Genomic DNA, 26,266 nt, shown 5'->3' with positions numbered 1-26,266 from the left:
CCAGATTATTTTCAGAACAGATTTGTTCTGAAATTTGTTTCAATTCCAATTGACTTTATTCTTAAAGCTTTTAATGCAGATTTGTATAGCCTTTGCTTCCACAGAGAAATGGAGACTTGATTTGACTTTTAATTATTAGAAATAAAAATATAGCTGATTATTATTTGCAAAAAGCTGCATAAACAGTAAATTATAAATCAGAGTTTTCATGCTTTGTTACAATTTTAAATTGGGAATGTTGATTTGTTTATACAAAGATATGTGTTGATACATCTTGATTTTACCCTATATATTTTAAATTAAAATGACATAACGTTTAGGGTGGTAACTAAAATTTTAAGTTATGAACAATAGGATGATATAATAAATTTTCTTTGTGTTATTTTATGAGTAGGTTGAACATCAGAGTTCTTCATTAGCTTTGTAGCAGTTTATGTAGCAAATGATAGGATATATTTAAGAAGTCAAAAGTTTTAGAACTTTACCAATCTCAGTTTTAAATACAGCATTAGTGAGCATGCTATGGTTTTAAAAATGGCATGGTGTTAAAATTAGCTCTTTAACTTTTGGGTACTGAAGTTAAGAAAATGAAAGTTCACAGGTATATTTTCTCTTACATAACCTGATTTCCACTTGCCATTTTGGAGCTATTTAAATGTGGGGAGAAGGTAGATTGTGATTTTATTGCTCTCAAAGCTGCCTCTTTAATTCTTGTTTTTATCAACACTATGAATTTCATTGAACTTCATTTTATGTCCTAAAGTAGGTTTCAGAAAATAGAAAGCCAAGTATATTTTGTAAGTATGCTGAATGGCTTTTATTTAAAATTAAGATGTTCATACATGAATGTGAATACGAATAGAAATATTCATATTTTTGTTTGTGTTTGCAAATAAAGAAATAAAAGCCCTCCAGGTATGTTACTGTGTGACCTTTTAAAACCTGACAAAGAGGGTACCAGTATGAGATGTTTGTCAGAGAATGAAACTATAGCTTATCTTTTGATGTCACCATATAATAAAGCCATCATCATACCCTCATGTGGATATCCTAGACAAGAGGTTCTACATGTGGTCCCTTGATAATTGCCTAAATTAAAATATTAAAGGCTTAACAGCCGCCGCGTTGACCTTTTTCTGCCTTGCTGCAGACAGATGAGCTGCTGTTTATTAGGAAGCCTTCTTCCCACAGGTGAAGAGCCACGTGAGCTTCTGCTCTTCTCTTCCTACCCCCTTACAATGTTGGGCGTCAAAGTCCTGCTGTTCTAGCAGCTTCGATTCAGTTCCTCTATCCTCAAGACCCCTAGGATATTCCTGACAGTCTGAAGTATTTTGATTAGCTTTTAAATACTTCAGATTCCAAAACGTTGTCACAATAATTTAATAAATATCTGTCCTCAGCAACTGCTCATTTTTAAAAGTTTTACATGGCTAACCTTCGTGCCTCACTGCTGTTATCAAACTGGGAGATGAAAACAAGAATCAGCGATGTACTAACTAACTTGTTGGCTGGTTAACAGCAATCAGGCTCTTCAAAAGAATATTTTGAACTTGTGCTATTCCCCTCCTCCCCCAGTGAAAATCGCAAAATCAGAACTCTAATTGGGGCTGTGTCCTTACAGAGCAAAGCCATGGGAAAAGCTGTGTAAACATTAAAGCCCCAGGGGACTAACAGTAACAGAAAAATAGTGTTTTACAGTTGAGAGGGTAAGGCAAAACAGGAAAGAGTTACAGGCATGAAAGGCCCAGGCCCTGCGTTCCTATGGAGCTGCAGAGCAGGCCTGGTGGGGGCCTCCTGGGTGCTCTCAGAAGGGTCTGATGGTGAGTTGGATTAGAAGGGGCATCTTCCATGCTCTGCTTCAGTTGGAAGACACCATCAAATAGCTACAGATTCAGTCTAGTATAGTAATGTATAAAGTATTGTTTTGCCATTTCTTAGTTCCTTTGTTTAGGGGGAGAACAACAGCTATATGTTGTACTGCCTGTTAACAGATGAAGATCATTTGATCTGTGTTTTTAGGTCATTTTTCTATTTTCTAGAAGCTGAAATGTTATTTGAGATTGAAATTCTCATATCTATTTTTTCCATGGAAATTATATTTGTAGTTAAAAATAATTATCTGCACAATATGAAGTCACTTTCTATTTTTTCTTTTTTTCTCCTAGGTCCGGGTTGACAGCGGCATCCAACCAGGAAGTGATATTAGCATTTATTATGACCCTATGATTTCAAAAGTTAGTTCTATTTCTTAATGGATCTTTCAATTTTTTTCTGAAAAAACAATGCATGTATTTAATTTAAAAGTCTGAAATTGGGCCTTCATCTGAATCATGTACTATAATTAAGCAAGTAATTAGGCACTGATGTAAAAATGAAAGCAGAAAAAATTTTTTCTCGAGAGGAATTTCAGCATCATGTTTAGTTTGCAGCATTTCCCTCTTCCCAATCAAATCATGCTATCACCACTGCTACCACCATACACACACACACACACACACACACACATACACGCACACATACAAAAATAAACATCTCACTAGTGGTGCCAACCCCTGTCATTGCAATGAGGAGGAATTAGGTTTTTTGGCCTTTCCTGAGCATTGCCTGAGATGAAAGGATGAATGACAGGTGATATCAAGGAGCTGTGCTGGTAGACAGTGTTTGTTAGAGTACTTTTGACTGCTTCTCTTCAATTTTTACAAATTACTAATTACGTAAGTAGATTTGACAAAAGTATTATAAGATGTGGTTTTGCCCACCTGTCTTTTCAAAGATTGACTTTCCAGAATAAACAATAATAATTCTTCTTAAATTTCTAGATCTTTTAAATCTTAAGATCTTATAAAATGTAAAATATTGCAGTAGTTAAAACTGGATTTCATTTAGAGCTTTGTTCTCTGAAATTTTAGATCTCAATGGGGGAGTGATTTCTTTAATAAACCCTATTTTTCAAGATGGTTATTCCCCAAGTATACTTTTTTATGTTGCAGTAAACAAACCATTTTTTATCTTTTTCATTTAAGTTTTTACTCTAACATTAGGTCTTTTGTTTGTTAGAGAAACACTATTTAAAAATAAAAATACATAAAATATTGCATATTGATTTTTGAACAGATAGGATTTCATTTTTAGACAGATACATTTCTGTTCAGAAAAATGGCCTACAAATTAATTTTCAAACTGGCTTAATATTGAAGAGCTAATAAAATATAAATAGAATAATTGCAATCTACAGATTGACTAATATAACCACCAGAAAAATCTTTAATGAGTATGAGTTAAGTCTTATTTTATTCCTAAGTTAAATAAGATACATATAAATGGGCACAAAGTTATATAGAACAGTAAGACCTTTCTGTTTTTCTAATACAAATACTCTTTGCTTCTGTACTATATGTATAAAACTGTGAGTTGTTCTTAAGATAGTCCTTTTTTTTTTTCCTTTTTGCTTTCATATTTAAAAGTTTGTCTCCTTTTTTGGGTCAGTTATGAAAGTGTTAGCTCTTAAAAGTATCAAACTTGGAAATCACAGAAAAATAGGAAAATAAAAAAAAATCTTATCTAATCCCACCACTATTCACAATCTATCCCAAATGTTCACATTTTGATATATTTTTAAATGTTTCCTATGCTTGTTTTTGTCAAGTAGCTTTGTACTATGATAATGAAATGTGGGAGAAAAGTCTGAACAAGCGTAATTCTAATATTTACTTCAAATCTTAGTTGGAGTATTTTATGTTTAAAATTAAACCACTGTGAAATTTCAAAATATATTTTGGAAAATCTGTTAGGAAATATTTTGATTTTTACTAGAAAGAATCATTTAACATAGAGACAGATATAGATTGGGTTTTTTTGTTTGTTTTTAGCTAATCACATACGGTTCTGATAGAACCGAAGCGTTGAAGAGGATGGAAGATGCACTGGATAATTATGTTATTCGAGGTAAAAAACAAGTATTTGTGGTCCTGTTATTATATATAACATCCAGTTCTAGAAGACAGCTTTAAGGTTTACTAATTAGAGAATTCTGTAGAACATTTGCTTACTATGTGTTTAAATAGAAATAAGAAAAACATGAATTAATGAAACTGACCTACTAAGTATAGGTGTTTCATTTTCTTTAGCCGTCCTATACTTTATATGTACATCTTAAGTTATTTAATTAAACATATGACTTATGACCTTTCCTAGATGAGCATCTAGTATTTGTAGGTATGTATGGTATGTAAAACAAGAGACTTCAGATTAAAGGACAATTGGCCAGTGCAGTTTGATAGCAATTTTGCTATATTATTGTCTATGGGTTTTTGGTTTTTTTTTTTGACATAGGAAACTTGAAAATGTATGGAGATATAAAGCATAATGACTTAACATTTGACTGATTTGGGGGTAGAGGGTATAGCTGTTTGCTTCTGTGATTAGGGAAAATTATACACTATTTTCTAAGAAATGCAGTTTTGTTACCTCGTACATATATTATAGTTATAATGCCTTATAAACTGTGATCCTACAAACCTTTAGAGTGTGTAGGATAACTGAATTAGGAGCAGCCATTCCATTTATACAATGAAAGCAAAGTTATACTTAACCCCCTCAAGGAGTAAATTACGTTCTAAATTTTATTAGCAACTTTCCATTAGTGATGAAAAGATTACTTTAGCTCAACATAAATTATTGTCAACTTCAGAATAATGGACTTTAATATCAGATTTAAACTGCAAGATGTAAGTTCACTTTCAGTTGTGAATGAATAGTGTGGGTCAAAGAACAGTTCGTAGGAAAGACTGACTATTGTCTAGTTTTGCTCTTTTCTCATGGCTCAGTGAATATAACGGTGGGGCTGGGAGGCTAGACTTGGAGGCTGAAGTAGTAGAACGGTGGTGGAGTATTACTATATAGCCTCCCTCAAGGCCAAATGGTGCTTTTATGCAAATTTCAGAAGACCTCACTTTGAGTGGATACAGCTTTTAGGTGCTTGTCAAGTGGACTGGAGCTTTGTGTGAAATAGAAGTGCTCTATTCTCAGGACATATCCCGCTCTGAGACAGGAAGCCCAGCTTAGCAGTGGAGCTTATCAAGCCCTTGCTTTGCCCCCTTGACTGAGTGCCTTTGTGCTGTGAACAGTTTGTACAACTGTACATTAGTGGCCCAGGGCAATTTAGTGACCCTATTTTTGCACCTCTACCTTTTCCTGCTTATTTTCATTTAATGACAGTTAAATCATACAATCCACACTCTCCTCATCTTTTCCAGTTTTTCCCTTGTTACATCAGGAGAAATTTCTTCCCTCCTTTCCCTTTAAGCATCACCCTCATTTCTTTACTTTTACTAACGAATAAGTAATGGTGATTCTGTGTAATCTCATGTGCTAGTGCTTCATCCTTGTCAACTAAGGGAAAACAGTAAGCTTTCATGTGAACCTAGATGTAATTAAAAAAAAAATCAGTAACTTCAATATGCAGAGTATCTGAAAATTTGAAAAATCTCCTTTATATTCTTTCTAGCTCACTTGTGATTTCCTTTTTAGCCTTCTTTATGGAGTATTTACTGGTTTTATAACTTTGCTGTTTCCACTGTTTTAAGCAGCAAATACATGTAATCTCTATACATTGGTTGTAGTCCTGGGGCTGGTGGTGTCTATTTTCCCACAGAAATAATATTGTCCCCCAAATGACTTTAGTGCATTTTTTTTTTTTTTTTTGTCCTTTTTGAGACCGGCCACACCGTGCTCAGCCAGTGAGCGCACTGGCCATCCCTATATAGGATCCAAACTCGCGGCGGGAGTGCTGCTGTGCTCCCAGTGCCACACTCTCCCGAGTGCGCCACAGGCTCGGCCCTTTAGTGCATGTTTGAAACACACCTCTAATTTGGATGTTTGTCTCTCTATGAGGGTACTTCAAAAAGTTCATGGAAAATAGAATTAAAGGATAATGCAAGTCTTTTCATGAACTTTTTGAAGACCCCTCATGTGTTTAAGTACACATAATAGACATAAATAAGTTACTTGAAAGGTTATTTCTGGAGGACTTTAGAGTATTCTTAAGAGTATTCTATGGGGTTTTCCCCCCTCTTAATCTTTGAATTTTTCATTGTAGTTGTTCAGTTATTAGATTTTGGTTAATTTAGGTTTTACTCTAATAAGCTTGAACAGTAAATTCATGAATTGGAGGTAGTCTGAGTAAGAATATTTTGTCAGATCACATCTCTGTTAAATTTTGGTATAATACAACATGATGGCATGGCATCTGGGCAGTTTGTCAAAATATTAGTTTGTACTGGTCCCAACTAAAAGTTATTCTTCTACTCTGTCTGGCTTCTGAGAGGAATATTCTTTCATATTTACAGAACATACTTTCATGTTTTATACTTAATTGAACATATTTTCCACTAATTTACTTATTTAATTTCTATACTTTATTCATTCACCAATTACTATATTTTTAAATTAACTGACTTAAGTACCAAGTAGGTTTGCCATATTTTCCTGCTGTTACATGCATCACATGTAAAAAATGTATTTTCTTGAACAGATAGATTTTTTTCAGGCTTAGTCTGAAATGCTACATTTGAGTCATTGTGATGTAGTAGAAAGAAACCAGACAGACCTGGGTTCACACACTATTCTCATGCCATATAGTAATTATGTGATTTTTACCAAATTACTTTGTCTCTCTGAATCTCATACTCTACGTTTTAAAAGTGGAGTGATAGTCTCTGCCTTATAAATTAGTGGTGAGGATGAAGGGAGGTTAAGTATGAAGGGCTTGGCACTACACTGGCTCATGTCGTTCACTATCTTTAGTTCCCTTCTTCTTTCTTCCCTCTCTCATCACAATTATAAAACCACATAGTTAGGAATCATATGTCATAAATGACTTTATCGGTCAGTTGGTGATGTGAAATTTATTAAACCATAGGTAAGCAATATCAAAAGTCTGTTTTAGGTCATTCCCAGTACCATGTGCTGGGGCTTTATGCCTTCATTTCACCCCGTTCCAATGCTTCTCCAAAGCATTTACCATCACTGTAATTAAAGTATTAATTGTATGATTAATTGCTAAATATTGGATTGTTCCCTAAAAATATTAGGTATAAGAGGGTGTTTATCTTGTTTATCTGATGGTGTTTTTTTTTTTTTTTTTTCTTTTTTCCGTGTCCGGCAACGGATCGCAACCCTCAGTGTCGCCCCCGTACCGGACCGGGACCCGCAACGGGATCGCAACCCTCGGTGTTGCCCCCGCGCCTCGCTCAGCCAGTGAGCGGGAACCGGTCTGTATGTGGGATCCGAACCCTCGGGCGGGAGCGCCGCCGCGCTTCCCAAGCGGCGCACTATCCAGTGCGCCACTGGGCCGGCCCCTGATGGTGTTTTTTACTTGGGTATTACTGATGCTTAGCAGTGTTTGACATGTGGTAGGTAATTAATAAATATTTGTTGAATGAATGAATGAGTGAGTGAGTGATACCAATCCTGATTTCAAGGAGTTTCTGGTATACTTGTATGAAAAACATATAAACAGATAAGTATAATATAACTTCATAAGTGCTGTAATAGTGGGGTGAAAAAGTATGGTGGGAATTCAAGGAGGGGGGTAGGGTATCTTTCTTTTCTTTCCTCTCCTTTTTTGTCTTTTGAAAGACAATATGAGTACTTTAGGACTTAATAGGTAACTCTGTTGAGAGTACCTCACTTTGTGCTGCCTTCAAGTAGCTTGCCAGAGTGGCAGCATTTTTAAAAAGTCTGGTAACTCACTGTGCAGATGAAATAAAGGGGAAGGCCTCTTTGGAGTGTGACTTGCTCTACTGTAGTCTTTTGAGAAGATAATCTGGCAATAGATGTGAATAAAAGTACCTACCCTTTGACCCAGCTGTTCAACTTATGGTAATCTTTCATGTAGAGTTAAAAGACTGAATTGTGAGAGGATGTTCCCAAGGACATTTACAACAGAATTGTTTGTAGTAGTCAAAATGCCGACCAACCAGTGTCCACTAAATGGATGAAAGATTGAATCATGTACAGCGCATCTTTACTGTAAAATACTATGCAGCTGTGACTTGAAGACATGTCCATATGTATTGTTAAAGAAGAAGAGCAATTTGTGGAGTAATGTGTAGTACATTCTCATATTAGTTAAGCCACTTCCCATCCTAAAATATTTTAATTACGTTTGGATAAGCACAAAATAAGGTGTGGATGTACATACGTCAGACTGAATTTTCTTTTAGCTCAAAGGATTTATCAAAGAGGGTTTTTTCTTGATATATTTCCCTTAAGGCTTTTTATTTTAGGTATTTTCAAACCTGGAGAAAAATTGGATGAGTAGTATGATGCACACCTGTATACTCTTCACCAGATTAATTTATTGTTGAACTTTTGGACATTTGCTTTGTTTCTCCATTTCCCCCTTTCTCTCTTTCTCTACCTTTTTCTCCATCTTCCTCACTCTTCCGTTTTCCTCTCCTCTTCCCATTCTTTCTTCTGTTTTTTTCTGATCCATTTAAAAGAAAGTTGCAAACATCATGACACATCACCTAAATACTTCACTGTGCATCTTCAAGGTAAAATCATGTTCCCAAAAAACCACAACACCATTATCACACTAAAAAAAATTAAGAGCAGTCTAATGTATTGTCCATATTCAAGATTTTTTTTTTTTTAAATCTGTTTTTTAACCCTGTTCATGGTCCAAAGTTTGCACAATGTCTTTGGTTATATCGTTTTATTATCTTGCCTCTTTTGTATTTCATTTCATTAATTATTGAGAACAGTCAGGGCAATTGACTTAATGTCCTGCATTCTAGATTGGAGGTGTCAGTGTTGGTCCAGTGAAGGCACTGGGAAGTGAGCTTGAAGGATGGGGTTGCAGTAGAACATGCTATTCTTTGAATTGCCGATTTTAAATATGATGCAATTACTGAGGATTAGAAGATTTCAGGGTGTTACGATGGGACCAAGTGGCTAAAATAAAAGACTAGATTATTTGAGTTGAGGTCCAAAGAGCTGAGATGTGAAGATGGTACATGGGTCATCCATACAGTAGACGAGATGGGTTAGGATCAGAAAAAAAGATTGTGAGTCAGGTAACAAAGATTCTTTAGTGGATATTGGGTTGTGGCAATGATGTTGATAAATGTCAAGGAATTGGAGAGGATTTTATAGCCAGATACAATTAGCCTCAAGGTTAGCAGAAGTTTCTCCAAGAATTAGAAGAGGTAGATATAGAATTAAGATGGCGGAATAGACAGGCTGCAGCATCACTCTCTCCCACAAATCAACCAAGTTTACAACTATAAAAATGTAACATCAGCCAAGCCAGGGCAGCTGGAGCTCGGGGGAAGAAGAGGAGAGACCTACGGAGTTCATGAAGGTGGGAGAAACTATGACGAGGGAAAGAAAAAGCTGCTCTGAGCATTTCGGGCCGCAGCTGCTTAGGCTTGAGTTGATGAGCACATGGAGCAGGAGCGGGCAGAAGCCGCAGCTGTGCCCTTCAGATGGAGTTACTTGGAGGCGGCAGGGGGAAGAGGGCCTTGGCGGCCCCAGGACAGCAAGACCCCTAATAGGGTTCCTGTGGACCCATGCAGGAGTGAGGAGCCAGAGCAACTGAAAAAAGGGAGCCGTTCAGAGACCGGTGAGTCATTGCAAGGGAACGAGGCAGGGCCCATCCCATGAGAAGTATTTGGAGCATGGGTGGTGGGCAAGATAGGAACACCAGGAGAACACTGGGACACAGCAAGGACAGATGACCTGCCCCCCAATCAGCACAGGACCACTCAGAGGAGACTGGGCGGGAATGCAGAATTGCATGGGGTGCAGTTTGATGAAAAAACTCAGGCCCAGATCGGAGATTCTACAGAACACAGATCCACGGGGTCTCTGGAGAGCCAGAAGTACTTATAAGATCAGCCATTAAATCCTGACCTGCACAAAAAGCCTTCCCGAGGGAAACAGCAGTAAAGTAGCAATTTAAACAACCACACAGCTCAAGTACTGGTTCCCACAGGAAGTTCCTCCATGTTAGAAACAAAGGACAAAAAATTAGTTCTGGCCCAGGCAGACCACCAGCACCTTGGGGCCTGCCTGGGAACCAGAGGCTTGGATCTGGGGACCAGACCTCACTCCCACTTCCAGGCAAACTGCACCAGCGCCTTGGGGCCTGCCCAGGGACCCGAGGCAGGGAGAAGGGGACCAGACCTCTCCCACAACCAGGCACACCAAGCCAGTGCCTTGGGGCCTGCCCATGGTCCCGGGGCATGGAGAAGGGGACCAGACCTCTCTCCCACAACCAGGCACACCATGCCAGTACCTCAGTCCCTGCCTGGGGACCTGATGTATGGAGAAGGGTTCTGGACCTCTCTCCCACAACCAGGCACACCAAGCTAGCACCTCGGGTCCCACCCAGTGACCTGAGGCATGGAGGCAGGAACCAGACCCTCCTCCCACAACAAGGCACACCATGCCAGTACCTCGAGGCCCACACAGGGACCTGAGGCAAGGTGAAGGGGACTGGACCTCTCTCCCACAACCAGGGACACTGCGTCAGCACCTCGGGGCCTGTCCGACCCAGAGGCATGCTGAAGGGGACTGGCCCTCTCTCCCATAACCAGATACACCAAGCCAGTGCCTCAGGTCTTGCCCAGTGACCTGAGGCATGGAGCCAGGGACTCGACCCTCCTCCCACACCAGGCACAAAACGCCAGCACCTCAGGGCCCACTTGGGTACCCGAGGTATGGAGAAGGGGACCAGACCCTCCTCCCACAACCAGGCACACTGCACCAGTACCTCAGGGCCTGCCCAGGGACCCAGGACATGGAGAAGAGGACTGGACCGCTCTCCCACAGCTAGGCACATGGTGCCAGTGCCTTGGAACCTGCCCAGGGACCAGAGGCATGGAGGAGGAGACCAAACACACCCCACAATCAGGCACACTGCCAGTGCCAAGGAGCATACCGAAAACAGCACCTCCACGTGGGTGGCCCACCACAGCCACCACAATAACCAGGGCTGCTGCAAAAGCGGCTAGACGCCACAACCACCATGCAGGTGGTCTGCCAACCACTGGAGTGCATTGACACAAGGAGAGTCACCAGCAGAGACAAAGAAAAGAAGAGGATGTCTCTTTCCACAAAACTCATTTCAGAGTGACAGAAGAAGCATCTGCTCTATGAAAATATTGGGGGACCCGATCACATCTCTCAGCATCGGACAGATCATCTAGGCAACAAGTTAACAGAGTAACCATTATTCTTTCTGAAGGAGAGAAGAAATCTATGGCAATTAGAGGGGGGAGGGGGAGAAAATGGGGGACGGGGAGAGATTGGACAAGGGGCATAAGGAATAATTACGATTTGTAACAATATATATGCTAGTAATATTGATTTAATCAACATATCTCAATGTTCAAGCCCCCAGATATGTATAATCGATTTTGATTCTATAAACAAAATAAATTAAAAAAAAAAAAGAATTAGAAGAGGTAATGTTCTGGAAGTGGTAGTGTGTAGCAAGGAGGGATATGAGGGTTGCTGGAGAAGTAAGATCCTTGAGGGCATTGAGGTTACCAGCAAGGAGGTGGATGGAATGTTCTATGAAAATACCAAACATACAGTGGACCTGACTGATAATGAAGCAGAAGTTAGGAAGATAGCATGGAATGGCTTGGAAAAGAAGGAAGAGTTATTTAGGGGAGGTGGGGGTAGTTGCATCAGCTGAAGTTCTGAGGATAAGGGGTGGCCAGAGAAGCTGTGCTTCTGCTGAAGGATACAGAGTCCCTGAAGTATCTTGTGGGAAGGTGAGACCTTGGGCTTTTTAAAGTGGTTTCGAAGGCTTTCTGAGGGGTTGCCTCTGTACACTTTTATATAAATAATCTTTGATTCTGTTCACTTTTCTTTGGCCCTGCTGTGCCATGCCATTGCCATCTATATCATGCAGTAGCTTCCTGCACCAATCCATTCTTTGGTATAGACAGAATAATCTTTGTAAAGTACAAAACTAATTGTCCCAAATACAAAACCCTCTGACACCAAATCTGTCCCTCCACCAAGCAGTTCTCCAATTCTCTGCAAACACTAACTAGGTGTCCTACAATTTGGTTCAATTAAATTCTGACACTATCAACCTGGAGTTAGTTTCAGATCCCACAGAGTAAAGGCTCAATCCCGTGAGACTGCCCCCACTTCACATGCCAATCACAAGTTCTATGTTGCCACCTGTACTTCTGGCTGACCAGCTATAAATTGGGGGTTCCCACAATCTCTTCCTCAGGTTTGGTAATTTGCAGAAATGCCTCCCAGATCTCAGGAAAACTCTTTGCTTACTATTACTGGTTTATTATAAAGAATACAGCTTGAGAATAGCCAAATGGAGGAGATCCATAGGGCAAGGTGTGGGGGAGGGGTGCAGAGCTTCCATGTCCTCTTCAAGTACACTACCCTCTAACACTTCCATGTGTTCACCAACTTGGAAGGTCTCTGAAGCCTGTTTTAGGAGTTCTGTGCCAGGAACTGAGACAAAGACCAAATATATATCTCATATTATATCATAACATCATGGTCACTTCTCTACTTAGAATCCTTTGGTGTCTTCCATTGCCTTCACGTGGCCTGCAAAACCCTGCATGGCCTCTGTGATCTCATTTTCACCACTTCCTTTTATGCACTCTTTTCCTACTTCATTGTTGTTTTCATTTCATGGAATGCACCATCATCACGCCATCCGAGGACCTTCATGGTTAGGCTGTAGTGTAAGCAGTTGTAAAAAGAATAAAAAATACAGTGACATAAGAAAGATTAAGTAACAGTACAGAAAGGGGGTTGTCAAGGCTGGTGGGGTGACTCTTGCATTCACAACAGGTGGTTTCATTTTGGGGCCCAGAGTGGCTGCTTTCATGCCCATAGGCAAGTCTCAGCAGGAGGGTGGCAGGGGAGTTCATGCCCTTTTTTTTTTTCAGGGTATAACCTAGAAAGGGCATCCCTTCTTTCTCCCCCCATCCTATTAGCATTTAGTCACATGGTCACACCTAGCTGTACAGGAAGATAGGAAATATAGTTGGTATCAGCATGGCCATTTACCAAGCTAAAAGTAGCTTTTTTTGTTTTTTTTTTTAATTAAAGAAGAAGGGGAGAATAGGTATTCGTGGAGGACTCGGGGAAATAATAGATACATGTTGCTCATTTGTGGAAATACACACACATATTCAAGACCAGAACTAATAAGGTGGTGTACCTTCAGGAGGTGGAGGGGGGATATGGGGGAAATGATTGGGGGATGGGAAACAAGGTAAATGGGGATGAAGGGGCAAGATTTCTTTGATCAAATGTTTTTGTATAATTCTGATGTTTAGATCCATGTTAATATTTATAAGTAAATATACAAAATCATCAACACCTGGGGGAAAAACTCAAAATGGAATACAAACAGAAACAAATGGACAGGACTTTATTTCACGTGAGTAATAATCATGTTGAAGGGGAGAGGAAAGAAAAAACTAACCCAAATAACTTTTAACAGTATTATTACTGTATACCCTCAGGCTAAAGACAAAATATGTATTAACAAATATTAAACTCTAGTTAGTAGATTCACTTTTCATAGTTTATGGGCTAGCAGTTCTGAAACCAGTTCATGTATATTCTGGGCCTGGGGAAATACATATATCGTGAATAATAAGAGCCATGTTTCTCCCTGTCAGAGAAGGCAGTTACAGATGTGGGAATGGATAAGAGGAGAATAAACCTGAGGTGCTGGATTGAAATTGAAGTTATTAGTGTAAACTCTTAGGTTTTAAGGTGAATTGATAAATACTCTTGTATAAATACATGTTTGTGTTTGTGAAAACACACATATACACATATTCTCTAGCTCAGGGTTTCTCAACTTTGGCCCTGTTGACATTTTTTTTTTTTTTTGTCTTTTGTCTTTTTCCATGTCCGGCAACGGATCGCAACCCTCAGTGTTGCCCCCGTACCAGACCGGGGACCGGCAACGGGATTGCAACCCTTGGTGTTACTCCCACGCCTCGCTCAGCCAGTGAGCGGGAACCGGTCTGTATGTGGGATCCGAACCCTTGGGCGGGAGCGCCGCCGCGCTTCCCAAGCGGCGCACTTATCCAGTGCGCCACCGGGCCGGCCCGGCCCTGTTGACATTTTAGGGCAGACAATTCTTTGTTTTGGGGAATGCTGTTTTATGCATCGTAGAATGTTTATTAACATCCTTGGCCTCTACCCACTAAATGACAGTAGCATCTCCTTAGTTGTAACAGCCAAGTATCTCCAGACATTGCCATATATCCCCTAGGGGACAAATTGCCTTCAAGTGACACCACTGCCCTGCGGAGAGATCATACAAGCATTGACACCTGTAGCTTGAGCACACCAAGCACCTAGATCTTGTTTTCTAAATACCATTTTCCCATAAATGGAACCACAGCTCCATAATAAAATGTCTTATTTCAGGAGGAGTACAAGATGAGCCCTGAAACATCTTGTGTAAGAAAGTAAGCAAGTGCTCAAAAATGATGATCTGTCAAAAAGACCCAGAAGCCAGCTTGAAGGGGCTACATCTGGGCAAATCTGGGAAAATGTCAGCAACAAAATAAATATGCTAGTAATGCAGTATAATGCATGGAATAAAATAAGAGTCCATGAGCTAATACTGATGTAAATAGGTAGGTCAGATAAATGGAGGAAAAGACATAGCTCTTCCTTATTGTAAATTTTTAACTAATGTAGAAAAATCACCATTTGGCAATTATCAAGTTTTTTAAATAGGAATAATCAATGGATATTAACTTAGTGGGTGGAAATATGAGAAACAGGTATTTTCATAGTTTTATGCATCTCCCCTATGAGATACTTATTAATTACAATGGGTAAGTGAGTGCTGTTACATTGGAGAAGACTGGCGACTTACCCAAATAATCAAAATTAGCCTCACTGGTAATGGAACAAATCAGCATCATGTGCCTCTTGATACGATGCTGTGAAAAGAACACAACATCATTTCTGTGATGTGCTTGCCAACAACATGTAACCTGAATGTAATTATGAGGAAACATCAGAAAAACCAAATTGAAAGGCAGTCTACAAAATAAATGGCTTCTACTCTTCAGACATGTCAAGGTCAAGAAACACAAAGACAAGTCGAGCAACTTATCTAGATCAAAGGAAACTAAAGACACATGACAGCTAAATGCAGTGTGTGATCCTGGATTAGACCCTGGACCAGAAAAAAGTGTTTTTCTTTTGTAGTAAAGGTCATAAGGGAACAATTGGTGAAATTTGAATAAGGTCTGCAGATTAGATAATGATAATATTATTAGCGTTACACTTTTCTGATTTTCATCCTTGTGCTGTGATTAATAAGAGACTTACTTTGCTTTTAGGAAATATACACTGATGTATTTAGAGGTAAAATAGCATCTTGCCTGCAACTTACCCTCAGATGTTTAAGAAAGAAAATTATGTGTATGTGTACATACACAGAAAATTAATGATAAAGCAAATAAATATGGTAGAATATTAACATTTGGAGAATCTAGGCAAAGGATATTCAGCACTTCTCTGTACTATTTTTGAAAATTTTCTAAAATTCTGAAATGATTCCAAAATAAGGTTAAAAAATAGGGAAGAGAAATCTACCCCCCACCCCCGCATTTATGGTATAAAAACAGATGACTTTGTGACTTTTACTTATATGTTATTCATCTGGCTAATTCTAAAGGATAGATAGGTTAAAAAATTGTTTTATGAAGGGCAGAAAAGGAAGGACAACTTAACTGCTTAATTGTTCAAATGTAAATATTTTTTTACATTTGAACAATTAAGATAGAGAAAGTTTAGAGCAAAAATATAATTTGTTTAATTTCTAAGTCTTTATGAAGTAGCAATGCCTTTTGGCCTCTGTTTGATCCTGGCAGCATGTGTAGCTAATGTCTAGGCAGTGTTTTGGAACCAGCAGGTAGTCAGGAGAAGGCTGCTCTTAGGGGCCTCTCTAATGTGGCCCGGTCGTGATTTCCCATACAGATGGGACCTGGTGAACTTTGTCAGAGGTCATCCTCTATTCCCAATCTGAAACTCCCAGTCATAATTTTTATGGGTATATGATTAATAATGTTGCTGAAGTTGTAAACTAACTCTCCAAGAATACCTCTACTGTCCACCTACTATTTAAATAAGGATCTGTTCAAATAGCATTGTCTTTCCTGGGATATGGAAAGAAGGTAAACTAAATACAGAATAGTAACTTTCAAATATGTAGGATGCCTTTTAATAGTTCAATGATTTTTCCCATCTGATTTTTTGAGCTTTTAGGTATAAAATGAGTTTCTGATTATTCCCGTTTTGGCTTTAGAAATAATGTACAGTAGTTTTTGGAATAGTCAGTTGTGGCACCTCTGTATTGGTTGTCTGCCATGAACCATTATTTCACCATATATTCCTTAGGAAAGAAAAACAGATAATGAGTTGATTTTGCACAATATTATGTAATATATTACTCAAGAACATTAAAAAAAATGCTTTTGTGTTTTTATTCTTGAAGTATCGTTTAGTGAGATAAGTCTGTATTTTCATGCTCGATTTATTTACTATTCAAGTAGAAGTATTTTTAAAAGTCTATGCTTTATTTATGTGCTTGAATTGCTCTGTTCTTTGATATACAAAATGTAAATTAGTTTTTGCTTATAATTCCTTTGAGTTACATTTTCTGAAATCAACACCTCTTTTTCAATTTTGAATATGGAATAAAAATATAACATTTATTCTATAAAACTGCATGCATTTTAATTTTTTGGATGTCATCAGTCATGAATTTATCATGGGGAAAATAATCCTATTTTTGTTCAAATTATCATGAACTCTTTCTGAAAGCTGTCATATTTTACTGAAGACAGGGCTTGGTTCCAGCTGTTTTGACATTGGCCACACAGAGAACTAGAAAATTTATACCAGCACTAGGCTGTAACAGAAAAGCCAGTAAAGTTAAATATGAAATACTGATATATAAGTAAACAGTATTTTTTAACCATGGGAGGGAAAGACAAAAATCCTGGGAGTTAGACTGTCTAGTTAACTTATCTAGTATTTTGCAAAAAAGCTTGTAAATTGAAATATTCTGAATTGTTAATTGTATATAAGAACCACTTTTTTTGGAAATTCAATTGCTACTGTACCTTGGTCTTCTAACTTTGAGTTTTTTTAGTCCCCTCATTAGGAACTTATTTTTCCAGAACTTCAGTTATAATATATGAATAATTTGCATGTTGCTGGTTTTATTTTGCATTACTCTGTTTCTCACTCTGTTCTGGATTCCTTTATGTGGATGTCCACCCCCATAACTAGAAAACATCTGTATTCCGTTGTATACGTTCTAATCTTCCTCTTCTTCTGAACTCTAATATTCAGACATCTCACAGGCATCTCAAGTTTAACTTGCCTAAAGTGAATCAGATTTTTTCCTCTCAACCTATTTCTTCTCTTCAAACGGCATCTTCCATCACGTTGCAGAGTCAGAAATTTGGGTATTGAGTTCATCTCCACATTCTTGACATCGGTTAAATCTCCAAGCCGTGTCTTCCTCTTCAACATCTTTCAAGTCCAGCTACTTTTCTCCGTTTCTATTCGTTTTTTAGCATGTCTCCTGAAATTGTCAGCTAACAAATTTTCCCATCTTCACTCTTGCCCTTCCCCAATCCCTTTTCCAGATAGCAGCCTGAGTGGTTCCTGGAATGCGTAAATCCAGTCATCTCTACCCTGCTTCAACCATTGTAGTTGCTCTCAAGAGAAAGTGAAATCTTCACGTGGCCTGCAAGACCCCGAATGCCCCTATTCTCCTTTTCAGTGGCGTCTAGCAGCATTCTCTCCTTTGCTCATGCCCTGTGGCCATGATGTTCTTTCAGTCGTCTCCACTGAAGTACCTGTGGTAACCATTTGCCTCTTACAACAGTGAAAATTCTTAAACACTTTCAGTTTTTCCCTAATATTACCCAGACTTCATCTACTGCTCTTCGGGTCCTTCTGCATGTTTCTCTATTTTTCTTTCCTAGCCAGGAAAATCTGTGTAAGTCACAAATGCTATTCTCTTCCTGGAACACCACAGCTGTCTTTTCCTATGCATATGTACAATTTTCCTCTTCAAAAGTGCTTTAGTGTTGTCTGTTTGTAAAACATATGATCAAGGGATTAATTTTCCTTTTTTTTTTTTTTTTTTTTTTTTTTTTTTTTTTTTCCGTGTCCGGCAACGGATCGCAACCCTCAGTGTTGCCCCCGTACCGGACCGGGGACTGGCAACGGGATTGCAACCCTCGGTGTTGCTCCCACGCCCCGCTCAGCCAGTGAGCGGGAACCGGTCCGCATGTGGGATCCGAACCCTCGGACGGGAGCGCCGCCGCGCTTCCCAAGCGGCGCACTATCCAGTGCGCCACCGGGCCGGCCCTTAATTTTCCTTTTGCAGCCAGACCTCTTTCGAGGAGCCTTTTAAATTCTTACAGAACATGAAGTTAGTTCGGTAAGTTGGTGCTGAAGCTTAGGATGCAGTACAACGTCTGTCTGATGTTTTATTAATTACATTTTGTCTTACATTCTTTGTTTATTCCCGTATAAAAGGATAGTACCTTTTTCAGTACCTGGCATTGCATTAAGCATTATTTCATTTTTACCTCATGACAATCATGCACAATAGGTTCTATTACTGTCACCAGTTTACAAATGAGGAAACTAAAGCTTTGAGAGGTTAAATATCTCACCTAAGGTAAGAGGTAGAGCTGGTACTAGAGTTTGAGTGTCTGATTCTTTGCTTACTTTATAATTATTGTTGTAAAAGTAGGGATTCTAGGGGCCGGCCCGGTGGCGCACTGCTACAGTGCGCCGCTTGGGAAGCGCGGCGGCGCTCCCTCCGAGGGTTCGGATCCCACATACAGACTGGTTCCCGCTCACTGGCTGAGCGAGGTGCGGGTGCAGCACCAAGTGTTGCGATCCTGTTGCCGGTCCCGGTCCGGTACGGGCGCGACACTGAGGGTTGCAATCCGTTCCCGGACACGAAAAAAGACAAAAAAAAAAAGTAGGGATTCTATGAGGCTTGAAAAGCAAGATCAGTATCAGGCTTTGTAGGTTTGTTTTGCAGCATGATGGTACCTGTTAGAAGGGGACCAAAGAAAGTGGAAGGAATTAACAACCTTCTATTTACTTCACCTTCAGCCCTGCTTTTCTGCAGTCACCTGCTGTTCTTGTAGAAGCCTGTTGTAATTCCTGCCTTTTCTGTATTTGCAGTGCCTCCTCACATTTCCTTTTATTCCTATTTAACATCTTTATAATCTAGATGACCAAGATCAAATACTCCTGCCTTCATAAAGCCTTTCTGTATCATAGAACTCTCCCAACACCATTGATATCTCTCTTGCAATTACCTATTTTGACTTTATGTTGTGTACTAGACTCAATTTTTTTCTACTAGATCACATGTTATTTTCTTTTCCTGTTTTTTAAAACCACTTATTGAGGTATACTGACATATAATAAACTTACAATATTTAGGGTATTCAATTTGTTGAGTTTCAGCATACATACATACATACATATATTTATATATATATATATATACTTATGAAACCATCACAACAATCAACATACAATACTTTACCCTATCCACAGGGGGTATGTTCCCAGACCCCCAGTGGGTGCCCGGAACCACATATATAGTACAGAACCCTATGTAGACTGTGCTTTTTCCTGTACATATATGTCTATGATGGCTTAATTTATAAATTAGGCTCAGTAAGAGATTAACAACAATAACTAACAATGACAATTATAACAATATGCCAACATCACTACTCTTGAACTTTGAGCCATTGTTAAGTAAAATAAGGTTTATTTGAACATCATACTGCCAACAGTCAATCTGATTACTGAGAAAGCTGCTAAGTGAGCATCTACAGCTCAGAGATGCTGGACAAAGGGATGATTCATGTCCCAGCCAGGAGAGAGCGGAATGGCGTGGGATTTCATCACACTGCTCAGAATGGCATGCAATTTAAAACTTATGAATTGTTTATCTCTGGAATTTTCCATTTAATATTTTCAGACCATGGTTGACCGTGGGTAACTGAAACCACAGTAAGTGAAACTGCCATTGAGGGGGGACTACTGTACTTTTAACATTTCTGTCACCCCTGAGAGTTTCCTCATGGCCTTTGCAGTTCACCCTACCTCAGAACCAGTGTAACCATGTGATTTGCTTTCTGTCACTATAGGTTGATTTGCATTTTCTAAAATTTTATAGACTCATAAAGTATGCATTATTTTTGGTCTTGCTTCTTTAGCTCAGCATAATGATTCTGGGATTCGTCCTTGTTATTATGTATATTATCGACTCATTCCTTTTTTTTTTTTTCTTTTCCTTTTTGTCTTTTTTTGTGACCGGTAACGGTATCGCAACCCTCGGTGTCGCGCCCGCACCGCGCTCAACCAGTGAGCGGACCGGTCTCTATATGGGATCCGAACCCTCGGCGGGAGCGCCACCGCGCTCCCAAGTGCCGCACTCTACCGGTAGAGTGCACCACCGGGCCGGCCCTTCCTTTTTATTATGGAATAGAATTCCATTGTATGAACAAACCACATTTTGTTAATCCGTTTACTTGTTGATGAACATTTAGATTGTTTCCAGGTTTTGAGTATTGCAAATCAAGCTGCTTTTAATCTTTGTGTATAAGTCTTTGTATAGGCATATGTTTTTATTTAACTTGGATTAATACTTAGATGTAAATTGTCTGAATCATATGGTGAGTATATATTTAACTTTTTCAGAAGCTGCCAAACTGTCCCAAAGTGAGCATACCATTTTATATTGCCACCACAGGGTGTGCTATATTGTTCCATATTCTCACCAACACTTGGTATATCCATCTTTTAATTTTTAGTTATATAAATTAGTGTGTAGAGGTATATTATTGTATTTCTTTGATGATAATGACATTGAACATCTTTTCCTATGGTTGCTGGACATTTTGTGAAATGTCTGTTCAGATCTTCTGCCCATGTTTTTTTTTTTCACTTGGTGTGTTTGTCTTTTTATAATTGTGTTGTAAGCATTCCTTATATATTCCAGATACAAGTTTTTTAATAGATGTGAATATTTTCTCTGTGGCTTGCCATTTCATTTCCTTAACTGTATTTTTTGAAGAGCAGACTTTTGAATTTTGAGGAATCCAATTTGTTAATTTTTAAGGTTTGTGGTTTTTGGGTACTAAGAATCTGTTGCCTCAAGGTAACAGAGATTTCCTCCCTGTCCCATATTAAGTCTTAAAATAGTTTTAGACTTTACATTTAGGTTTGTGATCCATTTTGAGCTAGTTTTTGTCTATCATTGGAGTTGAGATTCATTTTCTTTTTATTCCACATGGATATCTAGGTTTGTGACCCATTTTGAGCTAGTTTTTGTCTATCATTGGAGTTGAGATTCATTTTCTTTTTATTCCACATGGATATCTAGGTTTGTGACCCATTTTGAGCTAGTTTTTGTCTATCATTGGAGTTGAGATTCATTTTCTTTTTATTCCACATGGATATCTAGGTTTGTGACCCATTTTGAGCTAGTTTTTGTCTATCATTGGAGTTGAGATTCATTTTCTTTTTATTCCACATGGATATCTAGGTTTGTGACCCATTTTGAGCTAGTTTTTGTCTATCATTGGAGTTGAGATTCATTTTCTTTTTATTCCACATGGATATCTAGTTGTTCTGGTACCATTTGTTGAAAAGACATTTCCTTCCCCATGGAATTGACTTGTCAATATCAAGCTCCTCAAGTTTATATGTAGTGTTTTATTGATATCTCAAGTTCAGATTTTTTTGTTTTTGTTATTTGCAGTCAAGGAGACAAGTAACCTTGCATGATTTGTCCTAGGTCATAGGACACTGATGGTAAATTTCTCCAAGTTATGAGAGTTCGATTTTTAACCGACTTATTGTTTTCTAATTCAGTATGATATCATTTTGTTTTTAGGTGTTACACATAATATTGCATTACTTCGAGAAGTGATAATCAACTCACGTTTTGTAAAAGGAGACATCAGTACTAAATTTCTCTCTGATGTATATCCTGATGGCTTTAAAGGTATGTATGCACTGGAATATTTTAGTGTATTTAAGTCATTATTTTTATGCTTATTTGAAATTAAGGCCTTTTGGCTTATAATATATTTGATTTATTAACCTATTTAGAGTATCTTGACATTCAAGATGTTGAGTGTTCTTAGGTGACTCATAAGTGTAGTAATCTGCAATTTTGTTGAGTAAGTCTGTTCTGTGAGTATAGTGTTTGGGAGCACAACATTGTAGGCCCATCATCAGTCTCCTGGAACTTTTGGTTTCTGAAAGTCTAATTGGACTTGTATTCCCTACTGATACGGGTTTATACAGGAACTCTTCTTAAGTGATTAAAAAAAGGTATCTTTATGAAAAATAGTACTGAAAATTTCAGAAAACCAGATGCTACTCCTATTAATGAAAATGAAGATGTCTGAGATGATGGTTTTTATTCTGAAGAGTCAAGTTTTGAATAAAGTAATGAGTGGAGTATGAAATTTAGTGTGGCAGAGTTGTCAGTGAGTGTTTCCAGGTAGTAAAAAAAATTGCTCATCAAGTGAAAGATAGAGAAAACCCTTTTGTGAGCATTGAAAATATGGTTAACGTAATATTAAGAAACCAATAGGACTTACATGAGACTTAATAGAAATATTATTCATGTGAAAGATAGAAGCCTTTACAATGGGTGTGTATGAAGATTAGATATTCTCTTACAAATTTCAATTGTTCTCTATATCTATTTAAACTGTTTTAGTATATAAAATGAGTCCTGTAGTCACAGTAGGAGCTATATATAGATTCAGGTCAGCTTCATGTTGTTGAACTGTTGAATGCATTTACAAAGCAGTTTTTAACTCAGAATTATAACTCAGGGTTTTTGTAAGACTAATTGGAGATGACTGATTTTAATGTTCTTTCAAAACTTTAATGTTACAGAGTTTTATTATTAGTACCAAGGGAAAGGAAGAATGTCTATTATTTGAGATTTTAAAACAACTAATGAGTCATCATATTCTTTTTCCTGAACTTTTGAGTTTTTAAAAATACAAAATAAAATACCACCTTAAAATAATATTTTTATTTGTTGGTTTCATGAGGTCAGGAACTACTTAGGTCATTGCTTTTTATTGTATTCCTAGCAACCAAAACATAATTGACACTAGTTAAATACTTTTTGAATTAATGGAAAGAATCTTATCCATAGTATTGATGAGAAGAGGCTACATTGTATATTTTTAATTATCTGTACATGTAACAGATAACCAGTTCATTCTATTTCGACCCTTACATTTTGGTGTTTTGTCCTGTGTAAAGTTTTAATATAAAATTGTAGTAAGTTGTGAAGTGGACTTGGGACTTCCATATATTTTTATGTCTGCCTGGCTAATGCATTTGTGAAGGTGATATCATAGAGACAGTAGACAGAAGGAGAAAAAAGGTAAAAAACTTCAGGAAACCTTTAGAACAAACATTGTATGCATGCGTGAGTATTTATTTATACATACAATACATTTATGTATGAGTCTGTATATATGGTAAAATATCTCGTAGGAGAAGAAAATAGGGTATTTAAAATTTCTAACTGGGGTTGATGACTATGTGCTGTACATATAGCAACAATGGAAAATGTTCCAAATTCTCTAGATAAAGGAATCCCCTTTAAACTCAGAAATTTATTTAAAACTTAAATATTGCAGTTTTCCATTATATGCTCAGTGTATTATTACTTTTTTTTGGGGGGGGGTAAGGAATTATCAGCATGGTCTCTGTTATTTTGTTTCTTATGCTCATACCAGATAGGAACACAATTTTAAAAATCATCATAAGTTGTTATAAGGGCCTTTAGCTAATGACCAGTAAAATAATAAAGCCAGGATTTGATCCTAGGCTTTTCAGCTCCTGTCTGAGTACACTTTCAATTGTGCTAGGATGTGAATTCATAAATCAAAAAGTTTTCAATCAGAGTATACTATGTATTGTCATATTGCCTCTAAGGACTTTAGAAGTACACACCTCTACGAGTATACTATTCTTAATGTCTACCTCTTATTTTATTCCCTCATATTATTGTCATGTCAGTTCTTTCTTCTCTTAATGACTACTATTTCTCATCCTTCTTCTTCAGATTACTCTATTTCTCCTTCCCCATTTTTACTCCAGAGCAGGTCTTAGGTGAATTAAACTGTATCATCTTTGACTGTTTGATATATCTGCCCAAAAGTGGCATCTGCAGTTAATCCGGGATCTTCTCCATATGTTTGAGACCAGGTCATTTTGCCCCTTTGGGATTACCCATCTGCTTCCCATCTGTCCAGCTATCCTAGGCATTGTTTGTAGGCAAGTGCTTGTTTTTATGACTGCATTAGAATTATCTATTATATATGTTCATTTTCCCAAATTTATTTGTAAACTAGGACAGTTTTACTAAAGATACTTGAATTTTGAAATGATTGTGTCTAAAATTTTAAAATGGGACACACATGACCTTGTTGTTCATGTTAACTTTTAAGATTCTGATGTTGAAAAGTTATTTTCCTTTGATTCTAAAAAAGAAATGGAAAATGAGTAAGAAAATATTTTGATTCTGAAGTAAAGGGGAAATAAGGAAGAAGATATTTGAAGAATATAATTTTGATTGGCCTGTAATAAACATTTTGAACTTATTTTTCTTCTACCTTGCTACACTTCAACCTCATGCCCCATCATCAAAAAGAATTACCTTTTTCTCCTGAAAAGTAACAGATTTTTATTATAAATTTGATTCAACACAAAAAGTATACAAGTAATTATACTTCTTTTTTTCCCCAATACTTTAGTCAAGTATTTCTTTACATTTAAAAGTGGTGCTATGATATTTGGACTGAATTCAGTCATTAAAGTCATTCAACAAATAATTGGTGTAGGCTCTATAAGGAAATCAAAAAGCTAGTATATTTTCTCTGCCCTTAAGGAGATAACATCACAAGAGAAATGGAGAACTAACTACACTACAGGACAGAATAAAATAAGTGCTAAGTAAAGATATAAGCAAAATATCTTGAAAGTGGAGAAAAAAGAAACCAATTCCCATTTGGGGAATCAAGGATGATTTTGAAGATGAGGTAGTGTTTTAAATGATTGCAACACCTCTCCAAGGATTCTATGCCGTGGGTGCTGGGCTGCCCTGCTGGCTTGTGAGAGCCATGTGTGCATGTCTTCGTGAGCCATCCTCTTTGATGTAATGTTGGTAGTTTGAAATCAGCCATGGAGAAAATATTTACTACAAGGAAGTTGGCAAATGCTGCATGCTGGGGATTTTCTCCTTCCTCCATACCCCAGTTGATTGTTCAGCATTTACCAGCAACCAACTGACTAACCCTTTGACCTGAGTACTGAAAGCAAACAGAGCCACTAGTGTACAAAGGAAAAGGATTACCTACCCACCTAGGGAGGAAAGCCTAGAAGAATCCCTGAGGACAGTCGGTGCTCAGTTTTAGAACTGCTGGTGGGGGATGCAGATGACTGTGTTTACTGAAAAATATAACACTTAACCCTTAAGGATATGAAATTAGAGGAGAAAGACTTTAGTGAACTCAAAACTGTGATTTTAGAAATAAAACATTTTGGCAGTCAAAGTGAAAGATAAGATGGCCACTACTAAGAATCAAATTAGTGACCCAAAGTATCTCAACATATGTAGCAAAAAGGTAAAGAGAATGAAATCATGCAGGAAATTTTAAGAGATATGGAAGAAAGATCCAGAAGATTTTACATGCAAATGAATGATAGGAGTTTCATGAAAAATGGACAAATGAATGGTGATTTTAAAAGAGATAATACAGGCCGGCCCGGTGGCGCACTGCTACAGTGCACCGCTTGGGAGCGTGGCGGCGCTCCCGCCGAGGGTTCGGATCCCACATACAGACCGGCGGCTCACTGGCTGAGCGAGGTGCGGGCGCAACACCGAGGGTTGCGATCCCGTAGCCGGTCCCGGTACGGGCGCGACACTGAGGGTTGCGATCCGTTGCCGGTCATGAAAAAAGACAAAAAGGAAAAAAAAATTTAAAAAACCAAAAAGCTCTCCTATTATCTCTTTTATTTTATTTTTTTTTTTTTTTACCTTTTTGTCTTTTTTCATGACCGGCAACGGATCGCAACCCTCAGTGTCGCGCCCGTACCGGGACCGGTAATGGGATCGCAACCCTCA

At 38.1% G+C, this 26,266-nt stretch overlaps 1 protein-coding gene across 1 annotated transcript in view; it reads left to right on the top strand.

Moving 5' to 3' along the window:
• The window catches only part of LOC103602621 (propionyl-CoA carboxylase alpha chain, mitochondrial), a gene marked incomplete at its 3' end in the record, with an annotated part of 175,253 nt that overhangs the window by 143,586 nt on the left and 5,401 nt on the right, over positions 1-26,266 (top strand). Inside the window, exons 12-14 of the mRNA XM_008587041.1 lie at positions 2,166-2,234; positions 3,870-3,945; positions 21,998-22,108. Of these exons, the coding sequence (XP_008585263.1) occupies positions 2,166-2,234; positions 3,870-3,945; positions 21,998-22,108 (256 nt within the window). The remainder of the gene's footprint in view (positions 1-2,165; positions 2,235-3,869; positions 3,946-21,997; positions 22,109-26,266) is intronic.

The sequence above is a fragment of the Galeopterus variegatus genome, unplaced genomic scaffold (assembly GCF_000696425.1).
Source record: "Galeopterus variegatus unplaced genomic scaffold, G_variegatus-3.0.2 Scaffold4226, whole genome shotgun sequence".
NCBI lineage: Eukaryota > Metazoa > Chordata > Mammalia > Dermoptera > Cynocephalidae > Galeopterus > Galeopterus variegatus.
Note: the sequence above shows the minus strand (reverse complement) of the source record. Positions and strands in the feature narration are given on the sequence as shown.